The sequence below is a fragment of the Gobius niger genome, assembly GCF_951799975.1.
Source record: "Gobius niger genome assembly, chromosome: 1".
NCBI classification, from domain to species: Eukaryota; Metazoa; Chordata; class Actinopteri; order Gobiiformes; family Gobiidae; genus Gobius; species Gobius niger.
The window spans coordinates 75,650,625-75,678,162 of NC_136852.1; the positions used below are offsets into that span (position 1 = coordinate 75,650,625).

A 27,538-nucleotide genomic window follows, 5' to 3' on the forward strand; every position below is an offset into this window, starting at 1 on the left:
CAGCCGGACCATGCTGACCCGCCTGTTCCGCGCTCATGGCTTCCTCGTGGCCTCTCACCCGTGGGAGGTGATCGTCAGCACCGTCACCCTGACCATCTGCATGATGTCCATGAACATGTTCACCGGCAACGACCAGATCTGCGGCTGGAACTTCCACTGCCCCAAAACCGAAGAGGTGAGTGTGAAACCTGTGGAAGACCTTCAGTAAACTGTGTTATGTTCATATACGGCCACTACGGCGGGGGTTAAACAATACCAGTCTGGTATCGAAAAAGTAAATAAATATTATCTTCAAATCCAGACTTGGTTAGTTCAGCTCAAATAAATGATTTTTTCTCCCAATTTTCTTTTTTTGTGTGCATTTTTTCTTCTTTTGCCACAATTTCCCCCAATTTCTTCCCAAATTATTCCCCTTTTTTCACACATTTCTTGACACTGCAGATGAACCTGATGTTCTGTTTTGCACAAATGTAAATTCATGTAACTATAGAGCTCCACAGTCTCGCCTTCTCTCCACAGTCCCGCCTCCTCTCCGGTCCGGAAGTAAACCCCCCCTTGCTTTGAGACCGTATTGATTCGGAATAAAGTCTTTAACTCTTGAATCCAGCTCTGTGGTTCTAAAGCGAGCGCAGAGTCAGACGCAGGTGAAAAAAGCACGTCTGATCCATCTAGTTTAACTGCGAGCCTCGTCCTATAGAACTACATTACCCAGGATGCTCGGGAGTCCCATGATCTACGACGAGGCTTTTGATTGGTGGAGCTTCACGTTCCCACATGTGTTTATTTATTGTAATGTAGAACATATTATAAACAATGTATTCAAACATAAAGCAGGCAGAGAGTGGACGTTTTATCCATGTCTAACACTGAGAGGAAGAAAAACGTCAAAAAAATGTTCCCAACGATCCAATTAAACGAACCACCATCATTTTTATTCACATTAGCAGATTCAGATTGTTTAATAGTGAAATAATAAAGAACTTGTGTCTGCAAAGTCAAAGAAACTGGCCGTGTTTGCTGAAAACCTGGTTGCCTTGACCAGCGGACGCGATGTCGCAATGGTTCTTGGGATACAGAGTTTCTATAGTCGGGAAGTGAATGATGTCACAGCCTTGGACCTTTGCCTTTTCTACAACATGTCGTCTTCTGTTTGGATTGAAATCAAACACTTCATGGTCACGAATTGCTACAGAGCTGATTAGCTTTTGCGGCGACACTAAACTCTTAATATTTGAATTTTTGGAAAATCGACGGTCGTGTAGACGCGGATTTTTGCTTCCGGAGCAACAAGACCACAAGGGGCGGGACTGTGGAGCTCTATTATCATGATGCTTCATTTACATATTTTTAACAACAGCTCCTTCTTCTGTCCGACAGCAAATTCTGAGCAGTGACATCATCATCCTGACCATCACCCGCTGCATCGCGATCATCTACATCTACTTCCAGTTCCAGAACCTGCGGCAGCTGGGCTCCAAGTACATCCTGGGTAAGGCCGAGCGTAAACGTCCGTTCAGGGCGGTTTGGTTTCCTAACGCTCGTGGCTCTGTCCGCAGGCATCGCCGGCCTGTTCGCCATCTTCTCCAGCTTCGTGTTCAGCACCGTGGTCATCCACTTCCTGGACAAGGAGCTGACCGGCCTCAAGTGAGTGCGGAACAGAGAAACGGTTTAACCTCCTAACTCCCGCCTGAACCGAGAGCATTTTCTCCAGTTCAGCTTTACCCAAATCCTGTAGGCCAGTGTAACGCATCATTTGAAAGCTAAGACCTACAAAACTCATGTAAATGGATCTTTTTCCTCACGTCATCACATTTTTTTCCATCTTTTTTGGGGGTTCAACTCATTTAGTAGCTTTTTTGTCATTTTTTAAAAATCTTTCTTTGTCACATTTTTTGTAATTTTTTTGGTCATTTTTTGTCACATTTTTGTCCAAATTTATTTTCATTTTTTTAAAGATTTTTTTTTTGCCTTTTTTTAAAGATTTTTGGTCTTTTTTTTGTCAATTTTTGTCACATTTTTTGTCTTTTTTTAATCATTTTTTTGTCTTTTTTTGTCATTTTTTTGTCAAGTTTTTTGTCGTTTTTTTTTGTCATTTTTTGTCACATTTTTGTCATTTTTTTGGTCCATTTTTTGACTTTTTTTCGTCACATTTTGTTAATGTTTTCTCACTTTTTTGTCACATCTTCATCATTGTTTTCGTCTCAGTTCTGTCGCTATTTTCACACCTTTTTTCCAGAAGCTTTTGGATTGGGGTAAAGCCAAACTGGAGAGAATGTGTGTTGAGGTGGGAGTTAAGGGGTTAAAATCAACAACAAACTTGTCAAAATGACCCAGGTGAAAGGGGAGAGTTAAAACATTCCCTTGATAGATGATGTTGAGGCTCTTCAGAGTGAGATGTTCTGTTGTGTGTTTTATGCTCATCAGTTACAAATTGCTGATGAGCTTCCATGAAACCACATAGTTTTTTTTACAGTAGGCAACGTCAGGCCCGGGGGCCAAATCCGGCCCTCCAGCACAGAACCTCTGGCCCCCAAGATAATTTTAAGAAATATTATTGTGCAAATAAGAGATAAAATACTTGTTAAAGTTGTCTGAAAATGCTAGAAATAGTGTCAGTGTTTTAAAAATGAGTCAGAACGTCCCTCTTGGTCATATAATGTTAAACAGTGATTCTCTACTGGGGGGTCGGGACCCTACAGTGGGTCATGAAACCAATTTCAGTGGGTTGTGAGTCTATAGGGAACTTTAATTCAATATTTTCCATCTGAAACTGCAGGAAACACTAACTGTGTCTGTTATAATGAAGGTTATTGGGTTGTTTTGATCTACTGCTTGTCCAACAAAAAGTTGTGTTGAAAATTTTATACAATATATCAGTGGTTCTCAACCTGGGGGTCGGGACCCCCAAGGGGGTCGCAAGACAAATTTGGGGGGTCGCCAGATCATTTAGATAAAACAGCCATATTTTCATTAGCATGTAATCTGATATTTTATTGTAGCATGTGTTTTTTTTACCAGAGAGACATTATTTGTTCGTAGTTTGATGAATTTCATTTTAGCATTTGTTTTTTTTCTTTGTTTTTTAAGAATTATGTGGCTAATGTTTCTATTTCTCCCTATGTGACCCGAGCAGGGGTCACGAACCCCTTTGACTGTTATCACGGGGGTCGCGGCTCCAAATAGGGCTGTGCAATTAATCGAAATTCGATTACGATTTCGATTACAACAGTAAACGATTACAAAATTAGCATAATCGCAAAAAATCGATTATAATATTATTATTTTTTCAATATTATTTTTTTTAATTTTTTTTTTTTTTTTTATTGTTTTTTTTTTTTCAATTTTTTTTTTTTTTTTTTGCAAAGCAGACCTGCGTTATTTCAGGCCGCTGGGATTACGCGAGGCGTACTTGAAATCATTTGTACTTTTATGACTGTCCAGAAAACATAAAATATCATCATAGTGTTTTGAGTAATAAATAAATAAAAGAAAGATAGACTTTTTTTAAAGGCAACAAATAATCGTTTGGATAATCGTGATTTCAATTATGACAAAAATAATCGTGATTATTATTTTTTCAATAATCGAGCCGCCCTAGCTCCAAAAGGTTGAGAACCACTGCGATATATGACGAATGACAGTTTTATTTGGGTCCTCGGCTCGTCATCCGAGGGTAATGGGTCCCGAAGCCACTTGGGAACCCCTGATGTAAAACACTGGCAGAAAATAGTTCTTTACTTTAGGGACAATGTTGAGGTTCTTGGATGTTTTGGGAGCGACACAAATGCCCCCCCACGATGCAAACTTGCCCCCCCCCTGCAGTCGGCTATGATGTGACTTCCAGAGCCGCAGATCGATATGATTTATATGTTTTTGTGTTCCGCGTGTGCAGCGAGGCCCTGCCCTTCTTCCTGCTCCTCATCGACCTCTCCAAAGCCTGTGCCCTGGCCAAGTTCGCCCTCAGCTCCAGCTCGCAGGTAAAGGAGTCAGTCCAGAGGAAGTTCACGCGTGTAAAAGTGTGTGAGAGTTTTCACGCGTGTAAAAGTGTGCGAGAGTTTTCACGCGTGTAAAAGTGTGTGAGAGTTTTCACGCGTGTAAAAGTGTGTGAGAGTTTTCACGCGTGTAAAAGTGTGCGAGAGTTTTCACAGGGATGTAGCATGGAGGGATGTAGCGAGGAGGGGTGTAGCATGGATGTAGCATGGATGGATGTAGCATGGAGGGATGTAGCATGGATGTAGCATGGAGGGATGTAGCATGGATGTAGCATGGAGGGATGTAGCATGGATGGAGGTGGCATGGAGGGATGTAGCATGGATGTAGCATGGATGTAGCATGGAGGGATGTAGCATGGAGGTGGCATGGAGGGATGTAGCATGGATGTAGCATGGATGTAGCATGGAGGGATGTAGCATGGATGTAGCATAGAGGGATGTAGCGAGGAGGGATGTAGCATGGATGTAGCATGGAGGGATGTAGCATGGAGGGATGTAGCATGGATGTAGCATGGAGGGATGTAGCATGGAGGGATGTAGCATGGATGTAGCATAGCATGGAGGGATGTAGCATGGAGGGATGTAGCATGGATGTAGCATGGAGGGATGTAGCATGGAGGGATGTAGCATGGATGTAGCATAGAGGGATGTAGCATGGAGGGATGTAGCATGGATGTAGCATAGAGGGATGTAGCGTGGAGGGATGTAGCATGGATGTAGCATGGAGGGATGTAGCATGGAGGGATGTAGCATGGATGTAGCATGGAGGGATGTAGCATGGATGTAGCATGGAGGGATGTAGCATGGAGGGATGTAGCATGGAGGGATGTAGCATGGATGTAGCATGGATGTAGCATGGAGGGATGTAGCATGGAGGGATGTAGCATGGATGTAGCATGGAGGGATGTAGCATGGAGGGATGTAGCATGGAGGGATGTAGCATGGATGTAGCATGGAGGGATGTAGCATGGAGGGATGTAGCATGGAGGGATGTAGCATGGAGGGATGTAGCATGGATGTAGCATGGATGTAGCATGGAGGGATGTAGCATGGAGGGATGTAGCATGGATGTAGCATAGAGGGATGTAGCATGGAGGGATGTAGCATGGAGGGATGTAGCATGGATGTAGCATAGAGGGATGTAGCGTGGAGGGATGTAGCATGGATGTAGCATAGAGGGATGTAGCGAGGAGGGATGTAGCATGGAGGGATGTAGCATGGAGGGATGTAGCATGGATGTAGCATGGAGGGATGTAGCATGGAGGGATGTAGCATGGATGTAGCATGGAGGGATGTAGCATGGAGGGATGTAGCATGGAGGGATGTAGCATGGAGGGATGTAGCATGGATGGAGGTGGCATGGAGGGATGTAGCATGGATGTAGCATGGATGTAGCATGGAGGGATGTAGCATGGATGTAGCATAGAGGGATGTAGCGAGGAGGGATCTAGCATGGAGGGATGTAGCATGGATGTAGCATAGAGGGATGTAGCGAGGAGGGATGTAGCATGGAGGGATGTAGCATGGATGTAGCATAGAGGGATGTAGCGAGGAGGGATGTAGCATGGAGGGATGTAGCATGGATGTAGCATGGATGTAGCATGGAGGGATGTAGCATGGAGGGATGTAGCATGGAGGGATGTAGCATGGATGGAGGTGGCATGGAGGGATGTAGCATGGATGTAGCATGGATGTAGCATGGAGGGATGTAGCATGGATGTAGCATAGAGGGATGTAGCGAGGAGGGATGTAGCATGGAGGGATGTAGCATGGATGTAGCATAGAGGGATGTAGCGAGGAGGGATGTAGCATGGAGGGATGTAGCATGGATGTAGCATGGATGTAGCATAGAGGGATGTAGCATGGAGGGATGTAGCATGGATGTAGCATAGAGGGATGTAGCATGGAGGGATGTAGCATGGATGTAGCATAGAGGGATGTAGCGTGGAGGGATGTAGCATGGATGTAGCATAGAGGGATGTAGCGTGGAGGGATGTAGCATGGATGTAGCATAGAGGGATGTAGCATAGAGGGATGTAGCAAGTGTGTGAGAGTTTTCACGCATGTAAAAGTGTGTGAGAGTTTTCACGCGTGTAAAAGTGTGTGAGAGTTTTCACGCGTGTAAAAGTGTGCGAGAGTTTTCACGCGTGTAAAAGTGTGTGAGAGTTTTCACGCGTGTAAAAGTGTGTGAGCGCTAACCCTGGCGTGTTCCAGGAGGAGGTGCGGGACAACATCGCCCGCGGGATGGCAGTGCTGGGGCCCACCTTCACCCTGGACGCCCTGGTGGAGTGTTTGGTCATCGGGGTGGGGACGATGTCAGGTAACCACACCCCTGCTGTGAGACAAGGAGGTAGCATGGAGGCATGTAGCATGGAGGGATGTAGCGAGGAGGGATGTAGCATGGAGGGATGTAGCGAGGAGGGATGTAGCATGGAGGGATGTAGCGAGGAGGGATGTAGCGAGGAGGGATGTAGCATGGAGGGATGTAGCGAGGAGGGATGTAGCATGGAGGGATGTAGCATGGATGTAGCATGGAGGGATGTAGCATGGATGTAGCATGGAGGGATGTAGCATGGATGGATGTAGCATGGATGTAGCATGGAGGGATGTAGCATGGAGGGATGTAGCGAGGAGGGATGTAGCATGGATGTAGCATGGAGGGATGTAGCATGGAGGGATGTAGCATGGAGGGATGTAGCATGGAGGGATGTAGCATGGAGGGATGTAGCATGGAGGGATGTAGCGAGGAGGGATGTAGCATGGAGGGATGTAGCGAGGAGGGATGTAGCATGGAGGGATGTAGCATGGAGGGAGGTAGCGAGGAGGGATGTAGCGAGGATGGATGTAGCATGGAGGGAGGTAGCATGGAGGGATGTAGCGAGGAGGGATGTAGCATGGATGTAGCATGGATGTAGCATGGGGGATGTAGCATGGAGGGATGTAGCGAGGAGGGATGTAGCATGGATGTAGCATAGATGGATGTAGCATGGAGGGATGTAGCATGGATGTAGCGAGGAGGGATGTAGCATGGAGGGATGTAGCATGGAGGGATGTAGCGAGGAGGGATGTAGCGTGGAGGGATGTAGCATGGAGGGATGTAGCATGGAGGGATGTAGCGTGGAGGGATGTAGCGTGGAGGGATGTAGCGTAGATGGATGTAGTGAGGAGGGATGTAGCGAGGAGGGGTGTAGCGAGGAGGGATGTAGCATGGAGGGGTGTAGCATGGAGGGATGTAGCATGGATGTAGCATGGATGTAGCATGGAGGGATGTAGCGAGGGGGGATGTAGCATGGATATAGCATGGAGGGATGTAGCATGGATGTAGCATGGATGTAGCATGGAGGGATGTAGCATGGATGTAGCATGGAGGGATGTAGCATGGAGGGATGTAGCGAGGAGGGATGTAGCGAGGAGGGATGTAGCATGGAGGGATGTAGCGAGGAGGGATGTAGCGAGGAGGGATGTAGCATGGAGGGATGTAGCGAGGAGGGATGTAGCATGGAGGGATGTAGCGAGGAGGGATGTAGCGAGGAGGGATGTAGCATGGAGGGATGTAGCGAGGAGGGATGTAGCATGGAGGGATGTAGCATGGATGTAGCATGGAGGGATGTAGCATGGATGTAGCATGGAGGGATGTAGCATGGATGGATGTAGCATGGAGGGATGTAGCATGGAGGGATGTAGCGAGGAGGGATGTAGCATGGATGTAGCATGGAGGGATGTAGCATGGAGGGATGTAGCATGGAGGGATGTAGCATGGAGGGATGTAGCATGGAGGGATGTAGCATGGAGGGATGTAGCGAGGAGGGATGTAGCATGGAGGGATGTAGCGAGGAGGGATGTAGCATGGAGGGATGTAGCATGGAGGGAGGTAGCGAGGAGGGATGTAGCGAGGATGGATGTAGCATGGAGGGAGGTAGCATGGAGGGATGTAGCGAGGAGGGATGTAGCATGGATGTAGCATGGATGTAGCATGGGGGATGTAGCATGGAGGGATGTAGCGAGGAGGGATGTAGCATGGATGTAGCATAGATGGATGTAGCATGGAGGGATGTAGCATGGATGTAGCGAGGAGGGATGTAGCATGGAGGGATGTAGCATGGAGGGATGTAGCGAGGAGGGATGTAGCGTGGAGGGATGTAGCATGGAGGGATGTAGCATGGAGGGATGTAGCGTGGAGGGATGTAGCGTGGAGGGATGTAGCGTAGATGGATGTAGTGAGGAGGGATGTAGCGAGGAGGGGTGTAGCGAGGAGGGATGTAGCATGGAGGGGTGTAGCATGGAGGGATGTAGCATGGATGTAGCATGGATGTAGCATGGAGGGATGTAGCGAGGGGGGATGTAGCATGGATGTAGCATGGAGGGATGTAGCATGGATGTAGCATGGATGTAGCATGGAGGGATGTAGCATGGATGTAGCATGGAGGGATGTAGCATGGAGGGATGTAGCGAGGAGGGATGTAGCGAGGAGGGATGTAGCATGGAGGGATGTAGCGAGGAGGGATGTAGCGAGGAGGGATGTAGCATGGAGGGATGTAGCGAGGAGGGATGTAGCATGGAGGGATGTAGCGAGGAGGGATGTAGCGAGGAGGGATGTAGCATGGAGGGATGTAGCGAGGAGGGATGTAGCATGGAGGGATGTAGCATGGATGTAGCATGGAGGGATGTAGCATGGAGGGATGTAGCATGGAGGGATGTAGCATGGAGGGATGTAGCATGGAGGGATGTAGCATGGAGGGATGTAGCGAGGAGGGATGTAGCATGGAGGGATGTAGCATGGAGGGAGGTAGCGAGGAGGGATGTAGCGAGGATGGATGTAGCATGGAGGGAGGTAGCATGGAGGGATGTAGCGAGGAGGGATGTAGCATGGATGTAGCATGGATGTAGCATGGATGTAGCATGGGGGATGTAGCATGGAGGGATGTAGCGAGGAGGGATGTAGCATGGATGTAGCATAGATGGATGTAGCATGGAGGGATGTAGCATGGATGTAGCGAGGAGGGATGTAGCATGGAGGGATGTAGCATGGAGGGATGTAGCGAGGAGGGATGTAGCGTGGAGGGATGTAGCATGGAGGGATGTAGCATGGAGGGATGTAGCGTGGAGGGATGTAGCGTAGATGGATGTAGTGAGGAGGGATGTAGCGAGGAGGGGTGTAGCGAGGAGGGATGTAGCATGGAGGGGTGTAGCATGGAGGGATGTAGCATGGATGTAGCATGGATGTAGCATGGAGGGATGTAGCGAGGAGGGATGTAGCATGGATGTAGCATGGAGGGATGTAGCATGGATGTAGCATGGATGTAGCATGGAGGGATGTAGCATGGATGTAGCATGGAGGGATGTAGCATGGAGGGATGTAGCATGGATGTAGCATGGAGGGATGTAGCATGGATGTAGCATGGGGGGATGTAGCATGGATGTAGCATGGAGGGATGTAGCATGGAGGGATGTAGCATGGATGTAGCATGGAGGGATGTAGCATGGATGTAGCATGGAGGGATGTAGCATGGAGGGATGTAGCATGGATGTAGCATGGAGGGATGTAGCATGGATGTAGCATGGAGGGATGTAGCATGGATGTAGCATGGAGGGATGTAGCATGGAGGGATGTAGCATGGAGGGATGTAGCATGGATGTAGCATGGAGGGATGTAGCATGGATGTAGCATGGATGTAGCGAGGAGGGATGTAGCATGGATGTAGCATGGAGGGATGTAGCATGGATGTAGCATGGAGGGATGTAGCATGGATGTAGCATGGAGGGATGTAGCATGGAGGGATGTAGCATGGATGTAGCATGGAGGGATGTAGCATGGAGGGATGTAGCATGGAGGGATGTAGCATGGATGTAGCATGGAGGGATGTAGCATGGAGGGATGTAGCATGGATGTAGCGAGGAGGGGTGTAGCGAGGAGGGATGTAGCATGGATGTAGCATGGAGGGATGTAGCATGGAGGGATGTAGCATGGATGTAGCATGGAGGGATGTAGCATGGAGGGATGTAGCATGGATGTAGCGAGGAGGGGTGTAGCATGGATGTAGCATGGAGGGGTGTAGCATGGAGGGATGTAGCATGGATGTAGCGAGGAGGGGTGTAGCATGGATGTAGCATGGAGGGATGTAGCATGGATGTAGCATGGAGGGATGTAGCATGGATGTAGCATGGAGGGATGTAGCATGGATGTAGCATGGAGGGATGTAGCATGGAGGGATGTAGCATGGAGGGATGTAGCATGGAGGGATGTAGCATGGATGTAGCATGGAGGGATGTAGCATGGATGGAGCATGGAGGGATGTAGCATGGATGGAGCATGGAGGGATGTAGCATGGAGGGATGTAGCATGGAGGGATGTAGCATGGAGGGATGTAGCATGGATGGAGCATGGAGGGATGTAGCATGGATGGAGCATGGAGGGATGTAGCATGGATGGAGCATGGAGGGATGTAGCATGGAGGGATGTAGCATGGAGGGATGTAGCATGGAGGGATGTAGCATGGAGGGATGTAGCATGGAGGGATGTAGCATGGAGGGATGTAGCATGGAGGGATGTAGCGTAGATGGGTGTAGCATGAGTGGGTATAGCATGAGTGGATGTAGCATGTGTTGCTAACACTGTGTCCCTGCCCCTCAGGAGTCCGCCAGCTGGAGATCATGTGCGGGTTCGGCTGCATGTCGGTTCTCGCCAACTACTTTGTGTTCATGACCTTCTTCCCGGCCTGTGTGTCGCTGGTGCTGGAGGTACAGGAGGACTTCCTGCTGTGTGAACATCTGCTTCTGCTGTGATGATGCTAACATGTGCTGTGTTGTAGCTGTCGCGGGAGAGCAAGGAGGGCCACCCCATCTGGCAGCTCCACCACTTCTCCAGAGCCTTAGAGGAGGAGGACAACAAGCCCAACCCAGTGTCGCAGCGAGTCAAGATGATCATGGTGAGTTTGTGCCAGTATCGGTCACTCATGGACCGAGGGGCGGGAGTTCACCAAAACTTTAAAGAGGGGGTGTTCTGCTTTAAAGAGGGGGTGTTCTGCTTTAAAGAGGGGGTGTTCTGCTTTAAAGAGGGGGTGTTCTGCTTTAAAGAGGGGGTGTTCTGCTTTAAAGAGGGGGTGTTCTGCTTTTGTCAGTCCCATAGCACCAGTCTATATCTCACTACAATGATGACAAACCTTCTGTTGGTCTGTAAATGCAGTAAATTAGAATAACTGCCTTGTATAAAATGTCTCTCTCAAAATGGCTGTAGTGAATGTCTTGAAATAGGCCTCTGTCTCTTTAAGAACCTCTGAGCCTTTAGACACGCCCCCTCCACACGCTGTCTGTGGCATCAGTGGGGAGGGGGTTCTGCTGAGGAGCAGTGGTTGGTTACTCGGCTGGTGACCAAAGCTCGGAGGCGTCTCCAGGAGGTGGGGGCGTTCCTAGGAGGACTCAGGCAAACCTATCCCTAAAATGGCCGCCGTCAGCCAAAAATTCAACAAAAATATGACAAAAAATTCAACAAAAATGTGACAAAAATTCAACAAAAAATTACAAAAATTCAACAAAAATGTGACAAAAACGCAACAAAAAAAAGACAAAAATTCTATAAAAATTCTACAAAAATTCTACAAAAATTCTACAAAAATTCTACAAAAATGTGACAAAAATGTGACAAAAAAATGACAAAAATGTGACAAAAAAATGACAAAAATTCAACAAAAAAATGACAAAAATTCAACAAAAAAATGACAAAAATTCAACAAAAAAATGACAAAAATTCAACAAAAATTCAAAAAAATGTGACATAAACTCAACCAAAATGTGACAAAAATTCAACAAAAATGTGACAAAAACCTATCCCTAAAATGGCCGCCATCAGAGGAATGTGCCAAGGCAACACTTCAGCCATGTTTTTAATGAGGGAGTGACAGAATAACAGGATGGAAAGCTGGAAAAAGTCCATTTTGCAGAATACCCCCCCTTTAAAGATGATACTCTACTTTCTTTCTACTTCCATCCCTAAAACCCGTGAACTTGAGACAGAGGATCCACTAAAAGGAGCTCATAAGTTCCTTCCAGGTGTTTCAGTGTGGATTGTAAATAGAAATGCCTGGGCCGTGTCTTCACCGTGCTTCTGTCCTCAGTCTCTGGGTCTGGTGATGGTGCACGCCCACAGCCGCTGGATCGCCGAGCCTCTGTCCGGGAACAGCACGGTGGGTCTTCCCGAGGGGGGCGTGGAGCTCAGTCAGCTGTCCCCCCGCAGGATCGAGCCCGACACGTCCCTGTGGCACTTCTACCTCACACGGTACGTCTGAGCCACCGTCACCTTTTGTCAGGGTCAGAGATCCATGGAGATCACAGGAGGTCTGTCACAGGAGACCTCAGGAGGAGCTAAACCTAAAGCAGGGATGAATCACAGGTGGAAGGAGTTTGAGATTCTGAGATACTGAATTGATACTAAAAGTGATTGCTTTGAGCAGGTATTAATACTACGGCCCGACGATATGGATTGTATGGGTCTGATACCGATATGAAGCGGTTAAAGTCATTTAATTTGGTGTTATTTCTTTTTTTAGATTCTAGTTAACCTCTTAACTCCCGCCTGAACCGAGAGGATCTTTTTCCTCACATCATCAGATTTTTGTAACTTTTTGTCACATTTTTGTCACATTTTTGTATTTTTTTTTGTCCATTTTTTGTCCATTTTTTTGTTATTTTTTTGTCATTTGTTTGTCATTTTATTTTCATTTTTTTGTCACATTTTTTTTTTGTTGTCAATTTTTTATCAATTTTTTGTCATATTTTTGTAATTTTTTGTCACATTTTGTCAATTTCTCGTGACATTTTTGTGACATTTTTGCCACTTTTTCAGACATTTTTCGTCACTTCTTTGTCAATGTTTTCTCACTTTTTTGTCACATTTCCATCATTGTTTTCGTCTCAGTTTTGTTGCTTTTTTCACAGCTTTTTTCCAGAAGCTTTCGGATTGGGGTAAAGCCAAACTGGAGAAAATGTGCTCGGTTCAGGTGGGAGTTAAGGGGTTAAACATTTATTATGGATGGATTTAACACTACGGAGGAAAACTTGCTACTTAACCACAATCTGTTGCTGTTTCTGTCTGTATGAGCTTATGTCTCTATGCTCCCTTTAATAAAGATTATTAATAATAATAATAATTGATATACGTAGATGATCCAGAGCAGGTGTCTGAGCTCCGGTGTGTCTCCCTCAGGATGCTCTCCATGGACGTGGAGCAGCTCATCTGCCTGGCTCTGGCTCTGCTCTTGGCCGTCAAGTACATCTTCTTTGAGCAGGTGGAGACTGAGTCCACCCTGTCCATCAAGAACCCCATGTCCAGCAGCGTCGTGAGCGCACGCCGGGCTGCGGAGGACAGCTGCTGCAGGAAGAGCCCGCCCACCGCCGTGGCCCCGCCCGCCGCCGTGGCCCCGCCCGCCGCACAGAGGGAGCTCAGAGCCCCGCCCACAGAGACTAACAGAGGTAAGAGCTTTAAAGCAGGTTTAATGAAAAAACACGAGCTCGATAACGATAAAATTATGCTCTTCACCCCCGCGTTCACCAAGTGCATTTTCTCTCTGATCTTTGTATCAGCTTTACCCAAATCTAAAAGGTCACAGCCTATAGGTCAGGGGGAGGCAAGTTTTCTTGGTGGAGGGACGATTTTCTACATTGTAAACAGACCGAGGGCCGAAGCCGATGATTATTAGCCCAAAGTAAAGCACAACACTGGAAACATGAGCATCTTAAGGCGAGACACTGCAGGTGAACAGGGAAAAAAAATAAATGCAGAGATGGAGATAGATATAAATATGAGGAAAAAATGTATTGCACTTTTTCTAAAAAAAAAAAAAAAAAAAAAAGGCATTTTGAGCATTAAAATGGCCTATATTTTGGGAAACAAAATCCAAATAATGAATTGAGCAGATTAAATGTTATGGTTTTATTTTATTGACATATTAGTGACTCAGATTTTTTCAGAGGGGATTTTGGATATTTTGTTTAGTTTTTCAATAAACTAATCATCAGTGAAAAAATCTGTAAAAACCTCAAATTCCGCCTGTTTTTTTGGTTTCAAAGCTGAATAAATCAGGCTAGGAATTAGATATTAAAAAATCCCTCTTAAAAAACCTTCAGAATGTTGTTGTGTCTCAGCCTGTAAAGTGTGGAGTCTGTGGGAGCTTCTATAAGGGCTCAGGCTCTGCCCGAGTGCGGCTTCTCTCATTCAGAGAAAACCAGCCCTGAAGTTTTGTAGCGAGTGCGCATGCTCGGCCCGTTCTTCCACTTTTCCGCTCCAGCGTCTCGTAGGAGGAAAAACACCATATTTGGGTGAAAGCGTCATCACGGGGCCCCTTAGCAGGACACGTGGATGTCAAATCTGTCAATATTTATGAATGAAAACCCGCGGGAAAGACGGCCTTTCTACTTCCGGGTCGCCCCCACCTCGCAGACAAAACATCATCAAATAAACATCATCATTTTTATATCTGACGTGAAAACTAAGATGTAAAGGGAGGAAAACAGATACAAATCTCCACTTCCACCACTGCGGGAAACATCAATACTTTCACAATGTTTCTCAAACTCATCTTGAGGGCCAGAGGTTCTGTGCTGGAGGGGCCTCTGATGATCTGATTTGGTTTGATCTAAAACTTTGTTCCTCTGTTTCAGACGAGGTGATCCGACCGCTGCCCGTGGACTCCGCCGCCCCCCAGCAGCCGGTCCCCGTGTTCATCATGGGGGATCAGCAGCAGGAGGAGGAGCAGGAGCAGGAGGTGAACGGGCCCCAGCCTCCCCCCGCCGAGCCCCGGAGCGCGGCCGAGTGCCTGACCATCCTCCAGAGCCCTCAGGTGAGCTGATGTAACTGACCTAAATCTGTCCAATCAGAGCGCTCCGTCCGCCGCCTTTAAAGCAGCTTAAGCCGAGCGCTCTCAGCCAATTACAGCGTGACGCAGACCTAATGCACTTAAACACTTCTGCTGCTGCAAACTCTTAACCTCTGAACCCCCGCAGAAACAGTCCAGTTTGGCTTTACCCAAATCTAACGAAAACAAGGATGAAAACATGGCGAAAACGCTCCCCCCAAAAAAAGATGAATCATTTAATTGAGCTGAAACAACCAAGTCTGTTTCTTTAATCGTCTCCCTGGACAGACGGCATCAAAACTGTCGTCATTATTTTGATAAGTACCGGAAATTCTCTAATACTGGCCTGTATTCCATTAGCGGCCGGGTCTCCGACAGGGGCCGGGTCTAACAGGGGCCGGGTCTCCGACAGAGGCCGGGTCTCCGACAGAGGCCGGGTCTATGACAGAGGCCGGGTCTCCGACAGGGGCCGGGTCTCCGACAGAGGCCGGGTCTCCGACAGGGGCCAGGTCTCCGACAGGGGCCGGGTCTCCGACAGGGGCCGGGTCTCCGACAGAGGCCGGGTCTCCGACAGGGGCCTGGATGGCCATGGAGGAGCTGATCCGAGCGTAACTTTGACACAGATTTAGCCACTTTTCAAACCTCCTGTGACCATATTTGGAAACAGGACAAATGTTTATGACCCTCCAGGGTTTTAATAAAGTCTCCATCGCGTCTTCAAAGCACGTCCAGCTGCTCCGTGTGCAGGTCAGTCCCACGCCTCAAAATAACTCCTCCCATCAGCGCGAGCGTCTCGTCTTCTCTCGGGTCAGTCTCATGATCGATCACAAACACAAACGCTCCGTCTAAACTCGCCTTTTACACAAGATAACAACAAATAATCCGGTCCGCGGTAAAAACGAAACAGAAACCTGCAGTGACACTGATGTCAAAGCTCCGCTAACAGCAACGAAACACTTCCTGTTGTCCCGACAAAATAAAAGGCGTCAATGTTCCAGCCGCTGGGAGAGGGTTTGAAATGTTCATTAATAAATGAACCTAATATTTTAGGTGCAAATGGACACAAATCTCCTTTTTCTTTGTTTCCTGGTCGTCCGTTTTGCTCAAATACAAATAAAGGCCTGTCTCTAATTGTGGCCTGGTTCCAATAAAGGCCTGGTCCAGATGCCCTTGAGTAAATAAAGGCCCCGGCCGATATTAGAGCATTTACGGTAATACCTGAACTTAAACGGTTCCCAGCCCGAGCTCTTCTGTGTGAGGTCAGAGTGATGTCCTCCCCCTTGATGCCACAGAACAGTCGGACAGAGCTGATGGGATTACCGACCCCTTTGCCCTCTTTCCAGCTGGGTCCTAAGTTCCTCAGCGACGCCGAGGTGATGCTGCTGGTCAGCGCCAAACACATCCCCGCCTACAAGCTGGAGTCCACCATGGAGCGTCCGGAGAGGGGCGTGTCCATCCGCAGGCAGCTCATCTCCTCCAAGCTGTCCTGTCCCAGCGCCCTGTCCTCCCTGCCCTACACCCACTACGACTACTCTAAGGTACGCCCTGTCCTCCCTACACTCACTACGACTACTCTAAGGTACGCCCTGTCCTCTTTACACTCACTACGACTACTCTAAGGTACGCCCTGTCCTCTTTACACCCACTACGACTACTCTAAGGTACGCCCTGTCCTCTTTACACCCACTACGACTACTCTAAGGTACGCCCTGTCCTCTTTACACTCACTACGACTACTCTAAGGTACGCCCTGTCCTCCCTACACTCACTACGACTACTCTAAGGTACGCCCTGTCCTCTTTACACTCACTACGACTACTCCAAGGTACGCCCTGTCCTCCCTACACCCACTACGACTACTCTAAGGTACGCTCTGTCCTCCCTACACTCACTACGACTACTCTAAGGTACGCCCTGTCCGGCCTACACCCACTACGACTACTCTAAGGTACATCCTGTCCTCCCTACACTCACTACGACTACTCTAAGGTACATCCTGTCCTCCCTACACCCACTACGACTACTCTAAGGTACGCTCTGTCCTCCCTACACTCACTACGACTACTCTAAGGTACATCCTGTCCTCCCTACACTCACTACGACTACTCTAAGGTACGCCCTGTCCTCTTTACACCCACTACGACTACTCTAAGGTACGCCCTGTCCTCTTTACACTCACTACGACTACTCTAAGGTACGCTCTGTCCTCTTTACACTCACTACGACTACTCTAAGGTACGCCCTGTCCTCTCTACACCCACTACGACTACTCTAAGGTACGCCCTGTCCTCTTTACACTCACTACGACTACTCTAAGGTACGCCCTGTCCTCTTTACACTCACTACGACTACTCTAAGGTACGCCCTGTCCTCTTTACACTCACTACGACTACTCTAAGGCACGCCCTGTCCTCCCTACACTCACTACGACTACTCTAAGGCACGCCCTGTCCTCTCTACACCCACTACGACTACGCTAAGGTACGCCCTGTCCTCCCTACACCCACTACGACTACTCTAAGGTACGCCCTGTCCTCTTTACACTCACTACGACTACTCTAAGGTACGCCCTGTCCTCTTTACACTCACTACGACTACTCTAAGGTACGCCCTGTCCTCTTTACACTCACTACGACTACTCTAAGGTACGCCCTGTCCTCTATACACTCACTACGACTACTCTAAGGTACGCCCTGTCCTCTTTACACCCACTACGACTACTCTAAGGTACGCCCTGTCCTCTCTACACTCACTACGACTACTCTAAGGTACGCCCTGTCCTCTTTACACCCACTACGACTACTCTAAGGTACGCCCTGTCCTCTATACACTCACTACGACTACTCTAAGGTACGCCCTGTCCTCTTTACACCCACTACGACTACTCTAAGGTACGCCCTGTCCTCTTTACACCCACTACGACTACTCTAAGGTACGCCCTGTCCTCCCTACACTCACTACGACTACTCTAAGGTACGCCCTGTCCTCTCTACACCCACTACGACTACTCTAAGGTACGCCCTGTCCTCTCTACACTCACTACGACTACTCTAAGGTACGCCCTGTCCTCTTTACACTCACTACGACTACTCTAAGGTACGCCCTGTCCTCTCTACACTCACTACGACTACTCTAAGGCACGCCCTGTCCTCTCTACACTCACTACGGCTACTCTAAGGTACGCCCTGTCCTCCCTACACTCACTACGACTACTCTAAGGTACGCCCTGTCCTCCCTACACTCACTACGACTACTCTAAGGTACGCCCTGTCCTCTTTACACTCACTACGACTACTCTAAGGTACGCCCTGTCCTCTCTACACTCACTACGACTACTCTAAGGTACGCTCTGTCCTCCCTACACCCACTACGACTACTCTAAGGTATGCCCTGTCCTCTTTACACCCACTACGACTACTCTAAGGTACGCCCTGTCCTCTTTACACTCACTACGACTACTCTAAGGTACGCCCTGTCCTCTTTACACTCACTACGACTACTCTAAGGTACGCCCTGTCCTCTTTACACTCACTACGACTACTCTAAGGTACGCCCTGTCCTCTTTACACTCACTACGACTACTCTAAGGTACGCTCTGTCCTCCCTACACCCACTACGACTACTCTAAGGTACGCCCTGTCCTCTTTACACCCACTACGACTACTCTAAGGTACGCCCTGTCCTCCCTACACTCACTACGACTACTCTAAGGTACGCCCTGTCCTCTTTACACTCACTACGACTACTCTAAGGTACGCCCTGTCCTCCCTACACCCACTACGACTACTCTAAGGTACGCCCTGTCCTCTTTACACTCACTACGACTACTCTAAGGTACGCCCTGTCCTCTTTACACTCACTACGACTACTCTAAGGTACGCCCTGTCCTCTTTACACCCACTACGACTACTCTAAGGTACGCCCTGTCCTCTTTACACCCACTACGACTACTCTAAGGTACGCCCTGTCCTCTTTACACTCACTACGACTACTCTAAGGTACGCCCTGTCCTCTTTACACTCACTACGACTACTCTAAGGTACGCCCTGTCCTCTTTACACTCACTACGACTACTCTAAGGTACGTCCTGTCCTCTTTACACTCACTACGACTACTCTAAGGTACGCCCTGTCCTCTCTACACCCACTACGACTACTCTAAGGTACGCCCTGTCCTCTTAACACTCACTACGGCTACTCTAAGGTACGCCCTGTCCTCCCTACACTCACTACGACTACTCTAAGGTACGCCCTGTCCTCTTTACACTCACTACGACTACTCTAAGGTACGCCCTGTCCTCTTAACACTCACTACGACTACTCTAAGGTACGCCCTGTCCTCTTTACACTCACTACGACTACTCTAAGGTACGCCCTGTCCTCTTAACACTCACTACGACTACTCTAAGGTACGCCCTGTCCTCTTTACACTCACTACGACTACTCTAAGGTACGCCCTGTCCTCTTTACACTCACTACGACTACTCTAAGGTACGCCCTGTCCTCTTTACACTCACTACGACTACTCTAAGGTACGTCCTGTCCTCTTTACACTCACTACGACTACTCTAAGGTACGCCCTGTCCTCTCTACACCCACTACGACTACTCTAAGGTACGCCCTGTCCTCTTAACACTCACTACGGCTACTCTAAGGTACGCCCTGTCCTCCCTACACTCACTACGACTACTCTAAGGTACGCCCTGTCCTCTTTACACTCACTACGACTACTCTAAGGTACGCCCTGTCCTCTTAACACTCACTACGACTACTCTAAGGTACGCCCTGTCCTCTTTACACCCACCACGACTACTCTAAGGTACGCCCTGTCCTCTTTACACTCACTACGACTACTCTAAGGTACGCCCTGTCCTCTTTACACTCACTACGACTACTCTAAGGTACGCCCTGTCCTCTCTACACTCACTACGACTACTCTAAGGTACGCCCTGTCCTCCCTACACTCACTACGACTACTCTAAGGTACATCCTGTCCTCTTTACACTCACTACGACTACTCTAAGGTACATCCTGTCCTCCCTACACTCACTACGACTACTCTAAGGTACGCCCTGTCCTCTCTACACTCACTACGACTACTCTAAGGTACGCCCTGTCCTCTTTACACTCACTACGACTACTCTAAGGTACGCCCTGTCCTCCCTACACTCACTACGACTACTCTAAGGTACGCCCTGTCCTCCCTACACTCACTACGACTACTCTAAGGTACGCCCTGTCCTCTTTACACTCACTACGACTACTCTAAGGTACGCCCTGTCCTCCCTACACTCACTACGACTACTCTAAGGTACGCCCTGTCCTCTTTACACCCACTACGACTACTCTAAGGTACGCTCTGTCCTCTTTACACTCACTACGACTACTCTAAGTTACGCCCTGTCCTCTCTACACTCACTACGACTACTCTAAGGTACGCCCTGTCCTCTCTACACTCACTACGACTACTCTAAGGTACGTCCTGTCCTCTCTACACTCACTACGACTACTCTAAGGTACGCCCTGTCCTCCCTACACCCACTACGACTACTCTAAGGTACGCCCTGTCCTCCCTACACCCACTACGACTACTCTAAGGTACGCCCTGTTCTCCCTACACCCACTACGACTACTCTAAGGTACGCCCTGTCCTCTCTACACTCACTACGACTACTCTAAGGTACGCCCTGTCCTCTCTACACTCACTACGACTACTCTAAGGTACGCCCTGTCCTCGTTACACTCACTACGACTACTCTAAGGTACGCCCTGTCCTCTTTACACCCACTACGACTACTCTAAGGTACGCCCTGTCCTCTTTACACCCACTACGACTACTCTAAGGTACGCCCTGTCCTCTTTACACTCACTACGACTACTCTAAGGTACGCTCTTTCCTCTTTACACTGGGGGAGGGATGTAGCATAGATGGAGGTAGCATAGATGGATGTAGCATAGATGGATGTAGCATAGATGGATGTAGCATAGATGGATGTAGCATAGATGGACGTAGCATAGATGGATGTAGCATGGATGGATGTAGCATGGATGGATGTAGCATAGATGGATGTAGCATAGATTGACGTAGCATAGATGGATGTAGCATAGATGGATGTAGCATGGATGGATGTAGCATAGATGGATGTAGCATGGATGGATGTAGCATAGATGGAGATAGCATGGATGGATGTAGCATAGATGGATGTAGCATGTAGGGATGTAGCTAAACCTTTCTTTCCGATACCAGCCTGGTAGTATTTAACGGTGCCCGCCCCTCATCCTGACTGTGCCCCTCCCTCTGCAGGTGATGGGCACCTGCTGTGAGAACGTGATTGGCTACATGCCGGTGCCGGTGGGCGTGGCCGGGCCTCTGCACCTGGACGGTCAGCAGTATCAGGTCCCTCTGGCCACCACCGAGGGCTGCCTGGTCGCCAGCACCAACCGCGGCTGCCGGGCCATCGCCGTGAGTGACCCACACGCCAGGCTAACTGTGTGTCATGTATGTGTCGTTCTAAGCGCCCTCTCTCTTGCGCCCCCTGCAGCTGGCCGGCGGGGCCCGCAGCTGCATCCTGGCGGACAGCATGACCCGGGGGCCCCTGGTGAGGCTGCCCTCGGCCTGCCAGGCTGCGGAGGTCAAGGCCTGGCTGGAGTCCACGGACGGCTTTCAGGAGGTCAAAGAGGCCTTCGACAGCAGCAGCAGGTGAAGCTCCACACCCGGGATCAGAACCTGTGACCCCGGTGTCGACACAATCACAGGATCTAAAGCAGGAACCGAAAAAAAGACTTATATCTTTAGGTCCAAGTTTTGATGCCGTTGGTCCAAAACATTGTTAATTTTTCCCATTTTGCTTTACACAATTTGTTTTTCTTGTTTTCCCTATTTTTTGCTATTTTTTTAACTAAGATTTTCCCTTTTCCCGCCCATTTTTATTACCAATTATGTCCACAATTTTTATCCCCATTTATTTTTGTAAATAGTTTGTGAATGTGCAGATCTTCCTCACATTGTTGTTCTGTTTTCTGGTTCCTTCACCTTTTCTAAAAAAAAAAAAAGCAACTTGCTACGACACCTGCAGTTGTGCTAACGGCCTCTAGGGGCAAGAGCTACTTAGTACTGCTTTAAAGTACCGGTATCAAGGAAGATGGAACATTGCCCAGCCCTAGTCCTCCCCTGTCCTGTGTCCTCCCCTGTCCAAAAGACTTGCTGCTGTTATTGCAGCAAAAGGGGGTTCCACAAAGTATTCATTCATCTTTATAGATACAGACGCATCTCGTCATAGAAGGGGGCGTGGCTTCGCTGAGGGGGAAAATAGAATCTTTAGAGAAACACAATTTTCACTCTTTTCAGCCATTTTCTGGTGGAAAATGAACTTATTTATCACATAAATAAAGTCAAGTCTAAATCAGGCCCATATGGATATTTTCTCACAGCAGATTGTTCAGTAGAAATGAAAAAATGGCAGTTGTAGCTAGTGCTAGCTAACCGCTAGCATTAGCCCGATGCTAACATGTAGCATCAAGTTAGCATTCTCCGTTATTCATGTATTTATGGGCTGTTGAACCACTTTGCTCCTCCCCATGTCTTTGTATCATTATTTTGTATAAACTATATTCAGAATTCAGCGTTTGTTACAGTAGTTTTTGAATAATTAGAGAAAATATACATTTTTTCAAAATTGTTTTCCCCCTTAACTGTTTTTAAAATTGACCATATATGGTCTATTCCACAGATGCCGTCTGTATCTATGATACTTATGCACGCCCCACTTTTCACTTTTCTATTTTTTGAAAAATAACAGAATCATGTATCATTTTGCTTTCACTTCACAGTCGTCTGGTACTTGTGTGTGAACGTTCAGTAAAAAAATAAAAATAAAATCTTTATGTTTAGGGCTGTAAACATGACAAAATGTGCAAAAGTCCAAGGTGTATGAATACTTTCCAGAGGCACTGTAGCTAAACCTTTCTCCCCCGTCCTCACTGTCCCCCGTCTTGTCTCCGCAGGTTTGCGCGGCTGCAGAAGCTCCTCGTGGCCTTGGCCGGGAAGAACCTTTACATCCGCTTCCACTCGAAGACGGGAGACGCCATGGGCATGAACATGATCTCCAAGGTGCGCCTCCTCCTCGTCCTCCTCCTGTCTGTCCCGTGTGTGTCCCGTGTGTGACCCGTGTCTGTCCCGTGTGTCTGACCCGTGTCTCGTGTCCAGGGCACGGAGCAGGCTCTGGCCCGGCTGCAGCTGCACTTCCCGGAGCTGCAGGTGGTGGCGATCAGCGGGAACTTCTGCACCGACAAGAAACCGGCCGCCGTCAACTGGATCGAGGGCCGCGGGAAGTCAGCGGTGTGTGAGGCCACCATCCCGGCACGCGTGGTCCGAGAGGTCAGAGTCACGGCGAGTCACAGTATCATACACCTTGAACTTTTGCACATTTTGTCATGTTTACAGCCCTAAACATAAAGATGTTATTTAGATTTTTTTACTGAACGTTCACACACAAGTAACAGACAACTGTGAAGTGAAAGCAAAATGATACATGATTCTGTTATTTTTCAAAAAATAGAAAAGTGAAAAGTGGGGCGTGCATAAGTATCATACAGATGAATGAATACTTTGTGAACCCCCTTTTGTCTTTTGGGGTTTGACTCTACAAGATTTGCACATGTAGAGACTGACATTTTAGCCCATTCCTCTTTACAAAACAACTCCAGCTCTGTCACATTAGAAGGAGAGCGTTTGTGAACAGCAGTTTTCAGATTATTCCACAGATTTTCAATAGGATTTAGGTCAGGACTTTGACTGGGCCATTCTAACACATTAATATGTTTTTATTGAACCATTCCATTGTAGATTTAACTTTGTGTTTAGGGTCATTGTCCTGCTGAAGGTGAAGCTCCGCCCCAGCCTCAGTTCTCTTGTGACTCCAGCAGGTTTTCCTCCAAAATGTCTCTGTATTTGGCTCCATCCATCTTCCCAACTATTCTCACAGTCTCCCCAGTCCCCGCTGAGGAAAAGCAGCCCCACAGCATGATGCTCCCCCCCCGTATATTTGACACTGGGGATGGTGCACTCAGGACGATGAGCAGTGTTAGGTTTGCTCCATACATAACGTTTGTCTCATCTGACCAAAGCTCCTTCTTCCACATGGAGCTGTGTCCTCCATATGACTTCTACAAACTTCAAACAGGATTTCTTATGGCCTCCTTTCAATAATGTCTTTCTTCTTCCACTCGTCCATGAAGGCCAGATTTGTGTAGATACGACTTATAGTTGTCCCATGTCCAGATTCCCCCAGCTCAGCGGCAGCACTTCACAGCTCCTCCAGAGTTATCTTGGGGCACTTGGTTGTATTTCTGACCAGTGTCTCCTTGTTCAGTTTGTTAGTTTAGGTGAACAGCCGTGTCTTGGTAAGTCTGCAGTGGTGCTTTACTCTTTCCATTTCTGAATGATGGATTGAACAGTTGCTCCGGGAGATGTTTAAATCTTGGGAAATCTTTGTATAACTTAACGCTGCTTTAAACTTCTCCACAGCTTTATCCCTGACCTCTCTGGTGCTCCTGGACCTTCATGATGTTGTTTAGTGACCACAGCTCTGAGGGCCTAAAGGAACAGCTGTAATTATACTGAGAGTAGATCACACACAGGTGCCTCTATTTAACCGTTAGGCCAAGGTGTGAACATTCTGGAGTCATTAGGAATGTTTTAAAGGTGATTTAATGCACTCAGAAAATGCTGTATGATACTTATGCAAGCCCCACTTTTCACTTTTCTGCTTTTGGATAAATAACAGAATCATGTATCATTTTGCTTTCACTTCACAGTCGTCTGTTACTTGTGTGTGAACGTTCAGTAAAAAAATCAAAATCAAATCTTTATGTTTAGGGTTGTAAACATGACAAAATGTGCAAAAGTTCAAGGTGTATGAATACTTTCTTACTTCAGTTGTATAGCTAAATATTGTCATTGAAGAAGCACCCACACCTCCTCATGTGTCTGTGCAGGTGCTGAAGACCAGCACTGCGGCTCTGGTGGACGTCAACATCAATAAGAACCTGGTCGGCTCCGCGATGGCCGGGAGCATCGGCGGCTTCAACGCTCACGCCGCCAACCTGGTGGCCGCCATTTACATCGCCTGTGGCCAGGTGGGGGCGCCGTCACCACCTCCTCACAAACACTAGGGAAAAAACATAAATGTAGAGATTTCAATTTGAAACTTTTGCTGAAAAATCACAGATATAAATATGAGAAAAAAATGTTTTCACATAAAAATAAGGCATTTTGAGCATTAAAATGGCCAAAATTGCCTAAATCAAAATAATGAATTGATCCAGATTAAATGTTATGGTTTTATTTTATTGACATATTAGTAACTAAGATTTTTTCAGAGGGGATTTTGGATATTTTGTTTAGTTTTTCAATAAACTAATCATCAGTGAAAAAATCTGTAAAAACTCAAATTCCGCCTGTTTTTTTGGGTTTCAAAGCTGAATAAATCAGGCTAGGAATTAGATATTAAAAAATCCCTCTGAAAAAAGCTTCAGAATGTTGTTGTGTCTCAGCCTGTAAAGTGTGGAGTCTGTGGGAGCTTCTATAAGGGCTCAGGCTCTGCCCGAGTGCGGCTTCTCTCATTCAGAGAAAACCAGCCCTGAAGTTTTGTAGCGAGTGCGCATGCTCGGCCCGTTCTTCCACTTTTCCGCTCCAGCGTCTCGTAGGAGGAAAAACACCATATTTGGGTGAAAGCGTCATCACGGGGCCCCTTAGCAGGACACGTGGATGTCAAATCTGTCAATATTTATGAATGAAAACCCGCGGGAAAGACGGCCTTTCTACTTCCGGGTCGCCCCCACCTCGCAGACAAAACATCATCAAATAAACATCATCATTTTTATATCTGACATGAAAACTAAGATGTAAAGGGAGGAAAACAGATACAAATCTCCACTTCCACCACTGCGGGAAACATCAATACTTTCACCTAAAGTGTCTCGCCTTAAATCCCTGACCTGATTTATTATATTTCAAAAGACCATTTTTTTCCCCAATTTTCCACAAAAAATCTTCTTTTAGCTGATTTTAAACCTTAACCAAAATCCCTCTGAAACTAATATGTAAAAAGTAAAACTATACATTTGATTCTGGCTCAATCATTCAGAGCATAAACACCTACAGCAAACGTTTCCAATCGATTTCTCAAATACATGATTATATTTTAGTTCAGGAATCAGAAACCAGGTGTCGTTCGGACATGTTGGTATTTAGCCCTAAACACCTCTGAAGTGGATCTTCTGAAACCATCCCTGGGGGGGGACACAGGCTCAGGTTGTGCGTCTTGTGTCCAGGACCCGGCTCAGTCCGTGGGCAGCAGTAACTGCATCACCCTGATGGAGCCGACGGGGCCGACCGGAGACGACCTGTACATCAGCTGCACCATGCCCTCCATCGAGCTGGGCACTGTGGGCGGGGGCACCAACCTGGCCCCTCAGCAGGCCTGTCTGCAGGTACACACGCACACACATGCTCTTGTACTTCTATCTTAACGAGGACACTCATAGACATAATGTATTACCCAGACCCCAAAGCCCCAAAGCCCCTAACCCTGAACCCGAACCATAAACCTGACCCTCAAACAGTCCTTCAAATACGTTTAAAATGTCTTGTATTTTAACCCTGTGCCCTGTATTAACCCTGTATAAACCCTGTGCCCTGTGCAGATGCTGGGCGTGCAGGGCGCCTGCTCTCACTGCCCGGGCGAGAACGCTCGGCGGTTGGCGAGGGTGGTTTGTGCCACGGTTCTGGCTGGAGAACTGTCTCTGATGGCGGCGCTGGCGGCGGGTCACCTGGTCAAGAGTCACATGACACACAACAGGTGAGTGTGGGCTGAACACAGGGCGTGTCCCTCGCTGATGCTGAACGGAGTGGAGTCAGTTTAAATGTGTCTGATCCACACTCGATCAGACACATTTAAGAGCAGTTTAGAAACGTGAGACGTTCCAGATCCTCCACGTGTTTCCTGTAACTTCTCGTGTTTCTAATGATCTTCTTCTCACAGATCCAAGGTGGACCTGCAGAGCCCTGGGACCTGCACCCAGACCAGCTCCTGACTCCTGACCCCCCGCCCCGCCCCCACAGGACCTGTCCCGTCCCGAGCGTCCACAGCCTGAGACGAACTTTCAATAAACAGAACTTCACTTTAGTATCTCACACTTCAGGATTGTAGAGACGCCTGTAAAACACCACACTCACCACACTCGCCACACTCGCCACACTCGTCACACTCGCCACACTCGTCACACTCGCCACACTCGTCACACTCGCCACACTCGTCACACTCACCACACTCGTCACACTCACCACACTCGTCACACTCGTCACACTCGTCACACTCGCTACACTCGTCACACTCGCTACACTCGTCACACTCGCTACACTCGTCACACTCACCACACTCGTCACACTCACCACACTCGTCACACTCACCACACTCGTCACACTCACCACACTCGTCACACTCGGCACACTCACCACACTCGTCACACTCGGCACACTCGTCACACTCGCTACACTCGTCACACTCGCCACACTCGGCACACTCGCTACACTCGTCACACTCGCTACACTCGTCACACTCACCACACTCGTCACACTTACCACACTCGTCACACTCGTCACACTCACCACACTTGTCACACTTACCACACTCGTCAC

At 47.9% G+C, this 27,538-nt stretch overlaps 2 protein-coding genes across 3 annotated transcripts in view; one reads left to right on the plus strand and one right to left on the minus strand.

Annotated features, from left to right (window-relative positions):
- LOC306973010 (3-hydroxy-3-methylglutaryl-coenzyme A reductase-like) lies at positions 1 to 27,054 on the plus strand. Of its 2 annotated transcripts, XM_079569804.1 has the most exons (19): positions 1 to 175; positions 1,378 to 1,489; positions 1,557 to 1,644; positions 3,893 to 3,977; positions 6,207 to 6,312; positions 10,624 to 10,730; positions 10,802 to 10,918; positions 12,104 to 12,264; positions 13,192 to 13,457; positions 14,646 to 14,824; positions 16,183 to 16,377; positions 21,143 to 21,301; positions 21,381 to 21,538; positions 22,843 to 22,948; positions 23,045 to 23,215; positions 24,835 to 24,975; positions 26,173 to 26,331; positions 26,545 to 26,699; positions 26,883 to 27,054. In XM_079569804.1, the coding sequence occupies exons 1-19, from the start codon at positions 11 to 13 to the stop codon at positions 26,932 to 26,934; spliced, it is 2,682 nt and encodes an 893-aa protein (XP_079425930.1). In that variant the 5' UTR covers positions 1 to 10; the 3' UTR covers positions 26,935 to 27,054. The 2 variants fall into 2 exon arrangements, with proteins under 2 accessions (XP_079425930.1, XP_079425931.1); XM_079569805.1 differs by lacking the exon at positions 26,545 to 26,699.
- The window catches only part of tmem175 (transmembrane protein 175), a 183,751-nt gene that overhangs the window by 133,485 nt on the left and 22,728 nt on the right, over positions 1 to 27,538 (minus strand). The gene's annotated exons all lie outside the window — the stretch shown is intronic.